Source organism: Cyprinus carpio, chromosome A3 (genome assembly GCF_018340385.1).
Source record: "Cyprinus carpio isolate SPL01 chromosome A3, ASM1834038v1, whole genome shotgun sequence".
Classification (NCBI taxonomy): Eukaryota; Metazoa; Chordata; class Actinopteri; order Cypriniformes; family Cyprinidae; genus Cyprinus; species Cyprinus carpio.
The window spans coordinates 12,871,343-12,887,562 of record NC_056574.1 but is presented as its reverse complement, the minus strand read 5'-3'; the positions used below and the strand labels follow the sequence as shown (position 1 = coordinate 12,887,562).

The 16,220-nt window shown below is 36.8% G+C and overlaps 1 protein-coding gene and 1 pseudogene across 1 annotated transcript; one reads left to right on the top strand and one right to left on the bottom strand.

Annotated features, from left to right (window-relative positions):
* Positions 1-10,359: 10,359 nt before the first annotated feature.
* Positions 10,360-11,200, bottom strand: LOC122133847 (annotated as a pseudogene).
* A 732-nt stretch (positions 11,201-11,932) lies between these two features.
* LOC109056206 (hemoglobin subunit alpha-like) lies at positions 11,933-12,809 on the top strand. The gene is made up of 3 exons (XM_019073439.2): positions 11,933-12,097; positions 12,273-12,480; positions 12,588-12,809. The coding sequence occupies exons 1-3, from the start codon at positions 12,003-12,005 to the stop codon at positions 12,714-12,716; spliced, it is 432 nt and encodes a 143-aa protein (XP_018928984.1). The 5' UTR covers positions 11,933-12,002; the 3' UTR covers positions 12,717-12,809.
* The last annotated feature ends 3,411 nt before the right edge of the window (positions 12,810-16,220 follow it).

Below are 16,220 nucleotides of genomic sequence, written 5' to 3'. Positions count from 1 at the left end.
TGAAATTATATCTTACTGTTTAATTAATAAAAAAAACGCAAGTACAGTATTATCTCACACACACACGCAAACAAACAAATAGCCTACATTTTCCTTCCTGGTCGCAGTCTTTCAGTAAATTGTTTTGTTCGATGCTGTATTTTGGGCAAATGTTTTTAGGATATTTAGGATCACTTTGTTCATCGACACAAATAGATTCGTAGGCCATTTTCCCTCCCTTCATTTAAAAAATAAATAAAATAAATCTGAAAAAAAAGAATAATAAATAAATAAATACCATTCAAAAATTTTGATCAAATAATGAATGATGAAATTAAGTGACTAAAATCGCCCGAAGCTTAATTATTGGCTGAAGTGTTAGAGGTGGAGCTGGTGAGATGTTGGGTGTGGCAGCACTTGCGCGTTATAAAAAGTCCTTATCCTACACCTTAAAACTCTACTCTTGTAATAACAAGGTGGAAAGGATCAGAAAATGAGTTTGACAGCTAAGGATAAAGGCTTGGTCAATGCATTCTGGGGTAAAATCTCTAATAAGTCCGATTCCATATGCCAAGAAGCTCTGGGAAGGTAAGAGCTCTATATTTAAATTTGACTTATGTAAATTAATTTTTTGACTTCCAATAAAACTATATAAATAATACAAACGGATTCTTCTCTTTCCCACAGAATGCATGCTGTCTACCCTCAGACTAATATATTTTTCTCAGTGGTATGATTAGTCTCTTAGCTCGTCCCAGGTGAAGAAACACGGCAAACATGTGATGGGGAGCCATCACTGATGTTCTGGGCAAAATGGATTATCTTATGGGGTGGACTGAGCTCCTTGAGTGATCTCCATGACACTAAGGTTCGCCTAGACCCTGTAAACTTCAAGGTGAGATGATGCAGCTAAGCTGCACTGAAACTGTAATTTTGACCTTCAACCGTTTGGGAGTTCATTGGAGTACATTTTAAGGGGAAAAAAATCCTGGAATGTTTTCATCAAAAACCTTAATTTCTTTTCAACTGAAGAAAGAAATACATAAACATCTTGGATGACACGGGGGGTGAGTAAATTATCAGGAAATTTTAATTTGAAAGTGAACTAATCCTTTAATATTTATATGATTGTCTTAAATTACAAAACTTTAACAACCTCAGGGCATTTAGCGCAGCTGATGACGTTTAGAAGTGACGCTAAAGGAAGAGAGGATAAATCTTTTCACTTGATTTCACTCCATCCTCGCGTCTTTTACTTGTATCCCTCACTCCCTCAGTCCTGAAGGGGTGGAGCTAAGACGCGAGGAAAGAGGATGCACAAATAAGAATTGTGAAGGATTCATTTAGTATGGCCGCTGTCATCTTGCGAAAATTACGTCATTTGGACCCGAGTCTGCGCAGTAGTGAGGTAGAGCCCGGTATCAAAGTCCCGCCCAAACTCCCTCAGACCCAATTGCAAGCTCACAATCATGACACCAAACCCCGTTTTTAAAGTATCTATATATCTATACAAGCAAATATAACATAACTACTTAACAATTTAACCGCTTTTAACAAAAAAAATAAAAATAAAAAACATAGGCCTAAACAAGTCCAACAGAAAAACATTTTGGTAAGAGTGCTTTCCAACAAGAAGTAATAGTTGAAATTGGCAATTTGTTTTGCAAATCACAAGTAAGTCTAGAGTCTTTGCATTCAAGTCTCTAGTCAAGTCCCGATTCAAGAAAGACAAGTCACGAGTCAAAGTCCTCAACTTTAAGATTCAAGTCTTAAACAAGTCATTAGTGCTCTTTGCCCAAATTAGTGTCTCAGTATTATTTGCCATATCAAATTTAAAGTAATTTTATCAGGAAAAACTAAATATCAAAAATATGTTTGACATTGCAGTTCATTTAATGTGAGATGGATGACCTTAGTAAAACTACTCAAGTTCAATTAAGGGATTGTGCCAAAACAGGACAAGCAGTGAAAAAAAAAAAAAAAAAAAAAAAATAGAAGAGCAAAGACAAAATTTCATAGAAATAACAACTGCAACAGACTTGATATGCTTGTAGGTTTTTATATAAGCCATTATTTGAGCCTTTATAAGTGTTGGGGAAGTCGTGGCCTAACGGTTAGAGAGTTGGACTTGCAGAGGTGGGGGACTCGAGTCAGACTTAAGTCGCAAATTTTAGGACTTGAGACTTGCTTGACAAATATTCATAAAAAACTTGACTTGATATGAATGATTTAAGACTTGACTCGGACTTGAGTTAAATGACTTGAAATAAGTCATTTAACGTATTTATTGTCTTATCATCTTTCGTTCAATAAATATCTGTTTGTTTTTGAACGCACTGCAACCTAACCAAGTGACGCAGCAGTCACGCAGAGCATGCACAGTGTTGCAACTTAGCGACTTTGTCAATAGATTTAGCGACTTTTTTTCCAAAATAAAAAAAAAAATAAAACCCTCCTAGCGACAAATCTAGTGACTTCTTGGACAAACCTTATTTAGTTTCTGAGACTCGCCAGTACTGCCGCACGAGCTCGAGGTCTCTCTTTCCTAGCGCGCGCACACGCTGCGTCAGCTCTGTTCAGCGAGAGGCTGAGAGGAGCAGCGCTTTAGGTTAAACAAGATATCCTGTCACTTCTAACTCTATTTACATGTAAATATAGCCGAAATCACAGCACAGTCATTGTCTTTATCTTATGTGTATTTGATTTCATTAGACAACATCATGATTATGAATCAGGATTTTTGTGCAGATTAACATCTAACGGAGAGCTGGTAGTCTTAATGGGCCGCTTTCAGTCTCTTTCATATTCATCCCGTTGTTTTACAACAGAAACAGAAATATATACCAGTGAAAACAGTTTTATTGAGAATTTGTGAGCAGTATCTAATGTATTTTTTTTGCAAGTGGAATGCATTGTAAATGTTTATTCACTGTTTATAAGGAAATGTCAGTTATTTTTTTGGCAGTAGCATGTGTACAGTATTGTCTAATATAATTGGTATTCAGTGTTACTCTTTGAGTGAAAAAGCCTATGGATAATTTATGGGGATGCATAAAAGAAAAAAATCATACAGTTGCGAACCCAACCATGCATACACAAAAAACAAAAACAAAAAAAACTTGCAAGCACAACCATGCGCACATACTCGTGCACACACATTCACTCACAAATATTAATAAATCACACTCACTCAAATCACCTCTCTCTCTCTCTCTCTCTCTCTCTCTCTCTCTCTCTCTCCCTCAAACACACTCACACAAATTAATAATGTACATTATAAACAGGTGCAAGGTTTGTGTGATTCAATTATCAATATTTTTTCTTGTTGTTATTCTTTTGTTAAAAACGAAGGATCTAAGTTAAAGGGATACTCCACCCCAAAATTAAAATTGTCATTAATCACTTACCCCCACACAGCGTACGCAGTTTGAGTTCAGCTCATATTCTCCAAAATGGTGCTACGCTGTTTTGGAGAGACACAGAGGAGAAGACTTGTTGAACAAAGTCGTTATTTTTGTTTTCTTCGTGTACAAAAAGTATTCTTGTCGCTTCATATACCACTGATGGCAGATGGACTATTCTGATGATGCTTTTCATACTTTTCTGGACCTTGACAGTGTATTTTACTTGGCAGTCTATGGGACAGTCACAAGACGGTCACGGTTTTCATCCAAAATATCTTAAATTGTGTTCCAAAGATGAACGAAGCTTTTACGGGTTTGGAACGACATGGGAGTAAGTGATTAATGACAAAATTTTCATTTTGGGGTGCAGTATCCCTTTAATGATGTGTTCATGTCACATAAAGGTGATGCTTGTTTGAAGAATCCCATTTGGTGACATAGAAACCATTTTACGTGAATTGTTTAATACTTTTTCATGGTTTTCTTCAATGTTTGAGGCATATTGAAACAGCTGTACCTAAATATTTTTCATGCTTTTATGTTGGACTAATTTCAGTTACATTTACATCTTAGTTTTAATTTTTATTTATTTATTTATTTTAGATTTTTATTGTATTAACAACTCAGCTATATGTAGACTTTTTGAGTAAAAATGGATATTGCAATTTTGTTTTGATGCAAATAAAACTCCCATAGTCCATAACTACTGTAGTTTTAAGTTATTTTAATATATAAATTCAGTTAAATCATCAAACATTTGCATGATTTGACAGTGACTTGCTTGACCCATACTATGTATTCACTTGAATTGCTTGAAAAAAGCAGTGACTTGACTTGACTTGACTTGATTCTCACAAAAAATGATTTGGACTTGCTTGAGACTTGAAGGTTAAGATTTGAGACTTACCTGTGACTTGCACATGTGTGACTTACTCCCACCTCTGTGGACTCGTAGTCGTAACCGATAGGTTGCGGGTTCGAGTCTCGTACCGGCAGGGATTGTCGGCGGCTGGAGTGAATGTACAGCGCTCTCCCACCTTCAATACCATGACTGAGGTGCCCTTGAGCAAGGCACTGAACCCCCAACTGCTCCTTGGGTGCCCGCAGCAAAAATTGGCAGCAGCAAAAACGTTCCCCTAACGTTAGTTTTTGGTTCCCGTTTGGTTATTTTTTTGGGAACTAAATAGAGAAACGTTCTTTTCAGGTTATATTTTTTGTAACCATAAAATAAAGTTCCCAGAACATTGCATGGTGGTTATTTTTAAATAACCTAAAAATAAATTATAGAGAACGTTCCCTAATGGTTATTCTCAGGTTATTTTTATAACCCTATAAAACTATCTTTCCAATGAAAACGTCGCAGATGTTAATGTGTAATGACCTATAGCCTACAGAGCCCTGAAATTCGTTTAATGCTCAATCAAAACGCGATTTAAATTATAATATTAAGCCAGGGTTAAGCGTAGAGTGATAACAGAAATCAAAAATTCTTTGGTTTGTTTAATCTTCATTTACTGCGCACCTCTGATCTGCACGCGCTTCTCCAGCACGCGCTTTCACCTGTCTTCCACAGAGAGTCGCGCGCTCGCAGAATTAAAAAATGAAGGCCATTTTTCGTTTTACTGGCTGACTGACTCGCTCGTTTATTGATCTCTTTATTAAATGATAGCTTAAAATCAATATATTTATGAGAGTAAATATGATTTCGGAGCGATTTAAAGTGCCTAACTGAAGAGAACTTGATGTTAAGCGAGAGGTTTTTGTTTACGGATCAAAAGAAGGTCCCGCTGCACAAACTGTACACTTCAGTGGTAAGAATGAATGTACTGATATCCTACTTTAAGTCAAGTAATTTTTTTTATTTTATATATATTTTATATATATATACAGTGCCCTCCATAAGTATTGGAACAGTAAAGACAAAACTGCTTTCTCTGCTGTGGAGTCAAGACATTTGCAAATATGATGAATATGCGACAAAAATTACAGAATGTCAAATTTTATTATTAGGTCTTTTGACACACGGTTTTACCAAAAAAAGGGACAGCACTTTTAGAGTTCATCCCACTATTTGATGTGAGCACAAGTATTGGAACAGTTGAATTTAAGGCAGATGTAAAAGATTAAAAGCTAATATTTAGTTGCAGATCCCTTGCATGCAATCAGAGCAGTAAGTTTGCAACCCATAGACATCACCAGACTCTTGGTCTTATGCTTTGAAAAGCCTTTAATGCAGCCAGTTAGCTTGTATTGGGTAGTTTTTGTCTTTAGTCTCCTTTTCAGCTGGTGAAATTAATGTTCAATCAGATTTAAATCTGGAGATTGATTTGGGCAATCTAAGACTTTACATTTCTTTGCCCTGATAAAGTCCTTGACTGAACTGGCAGGGTGTTTTGGGTCATTGTCCTGATCCAATATTAAGTGCTTTCTAATGAGTTTGGTGGCATTTTCTTGAATATTGGTAGCCAAGATGATTTTGTACCCTTCCAAATTCATTCTGCTACTGCCATAATTAAGTCATCATTAAAATGAAGAGGTCCTGTTCTAGAGACAGCCATGCATGCCCATGCCATGACACCACCTCCACCAAGCTTTACAGATGAGGTTGTATGCTTAGGGTCATTTGCAGTTCCCTTTATTTCTCCACACTTTTGCTTTCCAATCACTTAGATAAAGGTTAATCTTTGTCTCATCGATCCATCAACTCAGTTCCAAAACTCTACTGGCTCACATTTGTGAAGAATCTTGCCTTTCTATTTTTGGTGCTGATCAGAGGTTTGCATCTTGCGTTGTAGCTTCTGTAATTCTGTGTCAAATTCTCCTGCGGACTGTAGATTGACAGAACATCACCCCAGCTTTCTGGAGGTTGCTGGTGATTTTACAGACATGTATTTTAGGATTCATTTTCACAGCTTTTAAGATTTGTCTGTCAAGAACTACTGTTGTTTTTCTCAGCCAATCAGGTCGTCGTTGGATGCTGATGTCGCCGGTAGTTTCCAAACTCTTGATTTCTCCATGCCCTTTGTTTTTCCTTTAGTTCTAATTTACTTCCACTTTTCTTTTAGCATCCAAATTGCTTGCTTTTCTTTCAGAGTCGCTTCCTGGTTTGTGTGTGTCATCGTCAAATGCAAGACTTAGAATGCAGACTGTTCCAATAGTTATGCTTACATCAAAAAGGGAGATGAAACTGTAAAAGTGCTGATCTTTGGTAAAACATCTTTGTGCCAATAGTTACATACATTTGTGTAAAGTGCTGATCATTCAGTAATCACCCAGTAAAAAATGTGACATTCTGTAGTTTTGTCTCATATTCATCTTTTAATCATATTTACAGATTTCTTGACTCCACAGCAAACAGAACAATTTTTTCTTTACTGTTCCAATACTTATGGAGGGCACTGTATATATCTGTGAATAAATGTCTTATTTTATGAAGAATACATTGTGTTGAAGTCATTTTTATTTGGTGCTGAAGAAATGTAAAATCTGGGTAAATTACTCTGTAATCTTACATATTAATAGACAGATTTAATCTTATTTAATTTTACATATGATGGTTGATGTGTTCAGATTATTACTTAAACAATAGATAAAAACAAGATGTGGTTTTTATAATACTGATTAGGCGTCCATACAAATCATTTCCATGCTGCTTATACTATAGGCTACTGGGTCATGAGTGTGCTGGATGAATACTGACGTGCAGCGGGGTGATCATATCGGAGTAAAGAGGTTAGGGGTTAAATTAACGTTAGAATGTTAAATTAACGTTAGAATAACGTTATGGGAATAGAATAACATTCTGGGAACCAAAAACTTACGTTCTGGGAACGTTAAGAAAACTTTCCTGGCTAACCAAAAACAAACCATAAAAACTAACGTTCTGGGAACCAAAAACGTTCTGGGAACCAAAAACTAAAGTCCCAGGAACGTTATGGGAACCACAAATTGTTAGCTGGGATGTTACGTTTATAATGTGCATAGTTGATCACTAAATTTAGACTGGATTTACAACACATGAATGCATTCATTCATCCCGAAAGAAATGAAAGTGACATGAAAGTGAGTGCCTGGTGAAGATGGAGAAAAATTGAGTTACATACAATGCTCATTTGGTGAAAGAAACAGTTTTTCAAATTATATTTTAATGGATCATTTTTGCCACTTGCCCAAACAAAAGAAGTGAGAATTATTTGTTTAGCATTTGCATTTAACCGCAGCGGTCACGGTCAATATGAGGTGATGATCAGTGATCGCGGCCGCTCCTCTCGTCTCTCCCGCTCCGCTGGGCGGCGATCAAACGGACATGGCAGCGCTGTCACGAGCGGAGATAGTCGCTACACGAATCGTCATTTGTTTTTCTTATTCTTTTGTTGTAAGTAATGCTATTACTCCATAATATTAGCCTATGCTTTATATCCAGCCAGAGCTCCCTGAACGCATTCTCTGGCTCATTGCGGTCAAGCACAAGCACGCTGCAGGGACGCGTCTAGAGTGATCATAAAGTCTTTCCGAGCCACAGGGCTCAAGTCCAAGTCAAGTCTCAAGTCACTGCTGTCAAAGTCAAAGTTAATTATGTAGAATTCGCAAGTCATCAAATTCGAGTCAGAATAAAGTCCAAGCCATGCGACTGAAGTCCACACCCCTGGAAATTGCCTTAATGATGCTTGTGGGATCTTAAAAATGATCAAATTGCAAACAAAACAAACCCTGAATATTTTATATAATTTTTAAATGAGTGCGCGAACCCTCAAACTCATGCCCAAACGGGTCATGCGTATCACTGGCATAGGCTACACCTTCATTGGCCTTTGAAAGCATGATTTGTAAAATCATATAATACTGTAGCCTATATTTTCCATAGTGTCTTCACTACCAGGGTTGATTGCCCAGCAGCCGCATCACATTATCGGTGTAAATCACTAACTTCTGTTATTGAATGAAATATAGCCTAGGCCTACTCAATAAAAGCGTGGAGAAAAAAGAAAAAAAGAGCCACCAGAAAAAAAAAAAAAAAAATATTATTATTATTTTTTATTTTTTATTTTTTTTATAATTGGAGCTTCTGCCATGATAGGCAGGAGACTAAAGTTTTTAGTGCACATATACTGTTGTAAATGGCTCCGTGGACGGTGCCGTCTTTCATTAGCACAACTATTCGCTGTATCGCTGCTATATATTTTGACCCAAACTCCCCACCACACATCATTCTCTCTATAAATAGACTCCTAAGCCTTTACTGTCTAAAGGTTTGCCAGTGGACGTAGGCCTACTTTGGGTAATAATTAAAAGCTAACAACCATCAGCCAAATTTTATTCTTTGTATGAAAAAACATCAGTTAGCTAATTGAACACTGGGTGTTTTACAACTTCAGTTTCAGGAAACCAGCCCTTGTTATTTTTTTTTTTTTTCGAGTGTAGGCTACCTTTTGACTGCAGTCTAATGTGCCTTTTTTATTTTGACAGAGCTGGACAACACGGAGACGACAAAAAGCAAAATAACTGCCATTGTATTAAAAATTAGATGCAATTAAAACTAAAACACAAAGGATGCGGGGTAAATTAAAAGCAATTTCAGCAAAGTTAACTCGAAGAGGTTCAGAGTTAAACTGCTACCTTTGTTTTAGATACTTTAAAAACGTTTATGGCAAAATGGCTCAATATAACTTAATATGAAACTTGGAATGTTGTTTTTTATTATTTTATAAGAGTCAAAAGGCACAAATAACTGCATATTGTTCAAGTATTGCAACTAATGTATCTTATCAAAATAAATTACGTTTTTTTCTCCATATTTGCAAGTAAATTTGCAAAAAAAAGAAACTAACTGACTAAAAACAATTATATTTATAAAAAATACCAAAGAGTGCCAGCTTATTTTGAAACTATACAGCCGCTGGAGGTTGTGATAAATTTTATTTCTTTTATCAATGAATTCAAGCGGTTAACACCCACAGTCTGCACATCTCTCATAACTGTCTTTGAAAGACAGGTTTTCTTTTAGAAATAAGTTGCTGACTCATTAAGTCTAGTCGAAAACTTCCTAAAAGTTGAGAACAGCGAAATGTTGAAGACCAGGATTCTTTTGTCATCAAGAACATGTTTCTTTTAAGAGTTTAATTCTGGTCATACAGACTTCTGGGCTGCGTTTCTCGAGAACGATTGATCCTAGCATTAAAACGTTTTACGAACGTCCAGTACCGACGTAAGCTGACGTTGATATTTTGTTGTTTTTCGGTTGTGTAACCAAAATCCAACGTTAAGTCAATTGCCCAAAAACACAATCGCACGTAGCCCTGCTTTGTGTGCTACTTAGGAGTCGCTATCCGTTTGTCAAGTGCTGAAATGTAAATGTAGAATGGCCTGTAATAGTATTACAAGCTCATTTATTGAACTGTTAACCTAATGCTGCATTCCAGACAGCTCGGGTATAATATAATATGAATCTACTATAAATAATATATATATTATATTATATATAGTAGATTAATATTATACCTATAGATTAATATTATACTATATAGTATATAATATCTGTTATTTTCGGGTCCAATACATGGCTGGTTTTCGTCAGCAAGTCATTGACATGTTTTTTGTTTTAGTTTATCCCTATTTTTCCCAGCCTTTGAAGCATATTTCCAACATTACTTTATTTTTTCATTTAATTTAGATTTGTATTTCTATTTTTTCTGCCTTTTTTATTTCATTTATGAATAAAAAACAAACAAACGAGTAATAAAGTGTACAATAAAGTACAATCAAAAGCTTTAATTATAATTACATTGCACTTGAATAAAGGTAAAGGTGTAATCTACGGTTTGTCCTGCAGGTGACCTCATAATTCTGTCTTTACGATGCACCCATAGGGATTTACGATTACTCCAGTATTTACGATCAACTTAAGTTTAGGATGCTTTTGGGAAACGCAGCCCTGGTCAGTGCTTTCTGGAATAAATGGAAGCAAACAACATTAAAGTGCTTTCAACATTTTATTGATCTTATTTTATAAGAGTTAGATCTTTGTGTGAACAGCTCCCGCAATCTTCTGCAATACAGCTGGTGTTCATTGGTGATGAGACTCTAGTGGTACTGTCTGCACAGAGCTGAAACGACGACACACAGAAACTTCTGCCAAGCCTCCTGGACGTCAGCATTGAAGGCAGAGGGGCCAAACTTCATGGCAGCGCACACGGTGATGCAGTCAGCCAAAAGCTGTAGAACATGAGATCTATTAGGTGTGTGTGTTTTTTTCGATGAAGTTGATTTGACATAACATGAGCACAACAGTTTTCTATATTTACATCACGCAAATTTTAGTTGTATTTGCTCAAACCTACCCTGAAGTTGTCGAGATCCACCATGCAGTTTCTCAGAGTGCATCACACTGAGTGGCGCATAGGTGGCCTTGATGTTTGTCCATGTTCTTGATGGCTCTCTCCAGACCTCCCATCACAGTCCTCCCGTGAGCTGCCACCTTGGGGTTACCCATGATCGCAGCGGGGCTTGACAGGTTTCCGAAGGAGGCGAAATATCTCTGAGTCCAGGGATACACGATCAGACACCTTAAACAGAATCATTAAGAACAGCATTAAATAAACTGCGTAACTGAAATAATCTGACACGGAGAGAATCTTTATAGAATGTGTAAGAATGTGATGCAATGATACCTGGCCAGGGCCTGAGGTCCGATTTCATCGGGATTGAGCTTTCCCCACAGGCCAATGATGGCACTTCGCTCAGCATCTGTCCACTCAACCATGTCTACGTTTTAGGGTGTCCTTAGGTACTTTCTTAAGTCCAGTAGGAATCACTAGTAGAAATTCAGAAACCGGAGTTTAATTTATTGACTTGATGTGTCTCCGCCCATTAAAAGATGCAAAGTCTTATTGGATAATTTCTCTGAGCAGGTGACGCACATGTCTGTACATCACTGATCGGACCCCGTCCAAAAATGTTTTGTAAGATGTCTTAAACATGAACAAGTTTTTTTTCTGCCAAATTTTGCTGATCAAATTTGCACCACGCTTATACAACCACTATGTTACCATGAACAAACGTTCATAACAATAAAATGTAGTCCTTTTCAGTGAAATAGCAAAATAGCAAAGTACCGTTACAAAAATGTATTTTGATTATAATGCATGACCAGATGAATGCAATTATGTTGCAAGCGTTTTTAACTGATGATGATTTTCAAATTTATTACTTGAAATTAATTTTATTAGACACATCATCCTTTCCAAGAGTTGCACCATCATTTATCAACGTTTCGGGGGGAAAAAAATGGGTTCAGTTCATTTGAACAAAGTTAATTCTGATTCATAAGTTTAAAATGGTGATTAAGTGAAAATAAAATATAAAACAACTTAATATGCATAGCGCGTGAAGGGTGTGTATAGAAAAATCCTTATCTTAATTAAAAGAGAAGCACAAAATTGGCACGTTTTTGATTTGACACCACAGGTTGGGGATCAGCAGTGATGCGCGTAAGGGGTGTGGTTTGGACCGAGTTAATGGGTGTGACCTTCTTTAGTTTTATATAAAAAGTGGGACAAAATCCCGTTTTCTCCAACATCTTTTTCTGAAGACAACCTAGCTTGAGAAAAAGAAGACGCAGCAATGAGTCTCTCTGATAAGGACAAGTCTGCTGTGAAGGGCTTATGGGCTAAGATTAGCCCCAAGGCCGATGAAATCGGCGCTGAAGCCTTCGGCAGGTAATACTGTACTAGGCTACTGTCTTCCTATTTAGGTTAAGATTACTTATTGACAGGTCTATATAGAAACTTTCTAGGTAACTTTGCATGAAAAATGTAATGTTTCAATTGATTTGATTACCTTAAAGTATAATGTTTAGCTCACCGAAATGATATTGTTATTATTTCGTTTCAGAATGCTGACCGTCTACCCTCAGACCAAGACCTACTTCTCTCACTGGGCCGACCTGAGCCCTGGGGGTGCTCAAGTGAAGAAGCACGGCAAGGTTATCATGGCTGCAGTCGGCGATGCCGTTTCAAAAATAGACGACCTTGTGGGAGGTCTGATGGCCCTGAGCGAACTTCATGCTTTCAAGCTCCGTGTTGACCCGGCCAACTTCAAGGTACACCATGACAAAACAATAGTAGGCTATATCACAGTAGTGTAAACGAGTCTACTCATAATGGACATGGTAGTGTGATAATGTGTTTCTGTTTCTTCCTTCTCTAGATCCTCGCACACAATGTCATCGTGGTCATCGGCATGCTCTTCCCTGGAGACTTCTCCCCAGAGGTTCACATGTCAGTTGACAAGTTTTTCCAGAACTTGGCCCTGGCTCTCGCTGAGAAGTACCGCTAAACTTCTAGTGGGCATTCATACGCTACACTGTGCGGCACCCCTAAGCAACTCAATGTCTGAATAAAATTTCTCAATAAAAGGCAGAGAATTAAACGAGTCATGTCTTGTTTTTATCAATAGGCTATATTTGAATTGATCGTATGTGTTTTCTAACCCTTTTGTCGGGGTAAACTGAAAGCCTATACTTGATTCTCACTGAGCTATCCTTAAAATGATAATTATTTTACCAACTGTTTTAAATTCAAATGTTACTTACTTTCGCATAAACCCTGATTGAAACCCTCGCATTAACATTTTATACTCGCTGTTATCGGTTCCAAAAACGGAACCGACCGGGAGTAAATTGGATTTAACAGAAGCTTTTTCCAAAGTGACTTACAAAAAGGAAACAAGGCTGACGTTCTCAACAGAACGCCGAATCCAGGTGTCACCATGGAAACAGACGCTCAGAAGAAGCGCCATACTTTTTCTGTTATTTAATGGGGATTTACATTCTTGTGCATATGGCCACCTGGGCGATTGTTCAGTCGTTTTTAATCCAACGCTATCTCACGACCAATTCGTACGTATTTTACGAGGTGGCTAATTCGTACGAATTTGTACGACCTCACTCGTACGATTTCGTACGATTTGGCTAGACCCCCACTGACGGGTAGGTTTAGGGGCGGGGTTTGGTGTAGGTCATTCGTACAAATTCATACGAATGTGCAACACGTAAAATACGTACGATTTGACAAAAAATCGTATGAATTTGTACGAGTGTGGTCGTACGAATTCGTACGGAATTAGCCACCTCGTAAAATATGTACGAATTGACATTAAACATAAACACAACAATCTTATCCCAGCAGGCACTGAACGTCTATATAACGTCAGATTGACGTTGGACATGACGTTGGGCAGAATTGCATTTTGGTTGAAAATTAAAATCGGGTTGACGTTAGTATTTAACGTCAATTTGACGTTGACTTAACGTTGGATTTTGGTTAAACAACCTAAAAACAACAAAATATCAACGTCACCTGACGTCGGTATTGGACATCAATTTAACGTTGACATTAGACGTTGAATTTAGCCTAACGTACATTTAATTTTTGTCACCAGACGTCGCAACCGAAATTTAACCAAATATCAACGTCTTATGACGTTGTGTGCCTGCTGGGATCAATTAAAACTTAATACGTTTTTATTACTGTGGACAAAATTATGTTTATCTGATAAAGTAAAAAAGAACGATTGATTAAACTAAAACATCAGTCTGCTTGCAAAGATAATTTGGCTGTATGCTTATTTTATATATTGAAACATTTTGCTTCCAATTGTTGTGTCCCTTTGCAAACAAACAAACATTTTGAATAAAATAAATACTAAATAAATTAAATAAAAAGAAAAAAATAGGCCTAAAATATATTTGATTGTGTGTGTTGTGTATACTGAACTATACTGCTCTCACATCACAAATGAAGCTATTCTGAAGAACGTTTATGCTTTTCTATCATGAAAGTGGAGGGAACTATAGGGGTTTTCAAGTTCAAAAATCATATAAGCATAAAACATCATAGCAGTGGTCCAACATAGAAGTCATGTGCTGTAGCTTATTCAAAGTCCCCCGAGGCTTTATGTAAGGAACTGAGTGAAATGTATGCCGTTATTCTCTTGCCTTTAAAATCTAGCTTGACATGCATGGTCTCCATTCGCTTTCATTGTATAGCCTACACAAGAGCATTCTGACATTTTGCAATAATTTAGCTACTTATTTTGTGTTCCATCGAAGAAAGTCATTCAGGCATCGAAATTCAGAGGAGAGGTAGATGATGACAGGCGAACTATTTCACGACACGATTTGATCTAGTGTGTTAGCAATCGCTGCGGATGAATTTAAGTCAAGTATAGGCTAAACATGGTTCATGATCGGTCTTGATTATTAGTCTTAAAGCAACTGTATTAAAATGTCAAAACACTGTAAAATCATTGGTTTCAAATTCAATACAATATCTTTAAAAATGTTTAGCGTCAAAAATCTGAAAAAAATCTCTGCTGTCTCTTGTTTTCAAAAGTCATTTTAAAAAGCATAGAAAGGTGCAGGCTACTTTAAATTAATTATTTTTAGCTAATTAGCCTACTCAAGACTTTTAACTGCGTACATTTTTTGGCGTATTATCTGTACTTTACTGAATTTAAGTACAATTTCAAAGTACTTTTTACCACAAAAACATGAACGAAACATGATCTAAAATGTCACTTCTGAAAATGACACCGATTCTTTGGCAGGCAAATTTCATTAAATTATCAGGCTGAACAAATGGAGAGGATTGAAACAAGTTGTAACAGTATACTTGACCCACAAAGATTGAACAAAACGGGACAGTGTTACATTTGCCACAATTGTAAACGTGCTTCGTAAACGTTTAAATGTTTTATAGCCTAGTTATTTAATATTTTGCATATGCTGCTTTAATTTTTTTAACATGAGGATAGGTGTGGTGGGACATGGTAAATTTTTTTAACATTTGAGCCACATAGGTGCAAGTGGTGGGACATGTGTAACGCTATCTCAACCAATTGTACGTATTTTACGAGGTGGCTTTTGAGTAACGTTTCATTTGATAGCCACAATAGGTTTAGTTCCTGCAATGTGCAACTCGTAAAGTAAATTTGGCAAAATAAAATTGTACGAGTGTGGTTCGTACGAATTCGTACTCATCGTGTATTGGGGTATTGGGGTTTGTCGCAACAATGCTTGTAAATTTAAATTATTTTACATAGATTAGGGGATTATTTGTAGATTTTTGAACTATACTTTAATTTTTACAAGACAAATGTGGGAATATTTTAACGTTTGTTTGAGACACAGACCAAAAAAAAGTGTTGCTTTTGTTTCAACAAAATGTGTTAATCCCCAATCACCCTTTAAGTGTATAAGAAGACAAAAGCGACAACATATACGATTATCCAAGGGCCCAATTCATGTTTTCAGATAAAATATGCCCACGGGGGTTCGTGAGATAATTTATTTCTGTTTTATCACGATTTATCACAGGATTCAGACAGTGAACACCCATTTCTCTCTATGAACGTATCAAAGATATTATTGAACCTGCAGAGAAAATATATAGTAAACAGCTCATAAAAAATATGCTTGTTTTTAGATTTCTGTTTAGATTTCTGCGAAAACACTCATAACAAGTGTACTAAAATATTTGAACAGTGGCTCTTAACCTGTAATGTCTCTGCAGTCTGCAAGTTATTGTGCTTCTGGAAACTCGAGTGTATTCAGATAGGTTAACCCCCCGGTTTGATGCCCTGGGTCATCCTAACGAAGGATCTTAGTTCTAAAGTGCGCCCTCTCTACGTTCAAGGTCACGAACGTTTGCCGCAATTCCACGCGTTGTTTCCCAAAAATGTACTTAACATAAACACGCCAAAACGCGTTCTACGTGCTACTTCTCAAGAGTCGCTGTTCGTTTGTCAAGTGCTGAAATATTACCTTATAGAATGAACCAA

What these genes read in the sequence shown, in the direction of transcription:
- LOC109056206 (XM_019073439.2), top strand. Translation starts at nt 12,003, where the DNA reads ATGAGTCTCTCTGATAAGGACAAGTCTGCTGTGAAGGGCTTATGGGCT. An exon ending in GGCGCTGAAGCCTTCGGCAG is followed by an intron (nt 12,098 to 12,272) that starts GTAATACTGTAC and finishes ATTTCGTTTCAG; the next exon opens with AATGCTGACCGTCTACCCTC. An exon ending in TTGACCCGGCCAACTTCAAG is followed by an intron (nt 12,481 to 12,587) that starts GTACACCATGAC and finishes TTCCTTCTCTAG; the next exon opens with ATCCTCGCACACAATGTCAT.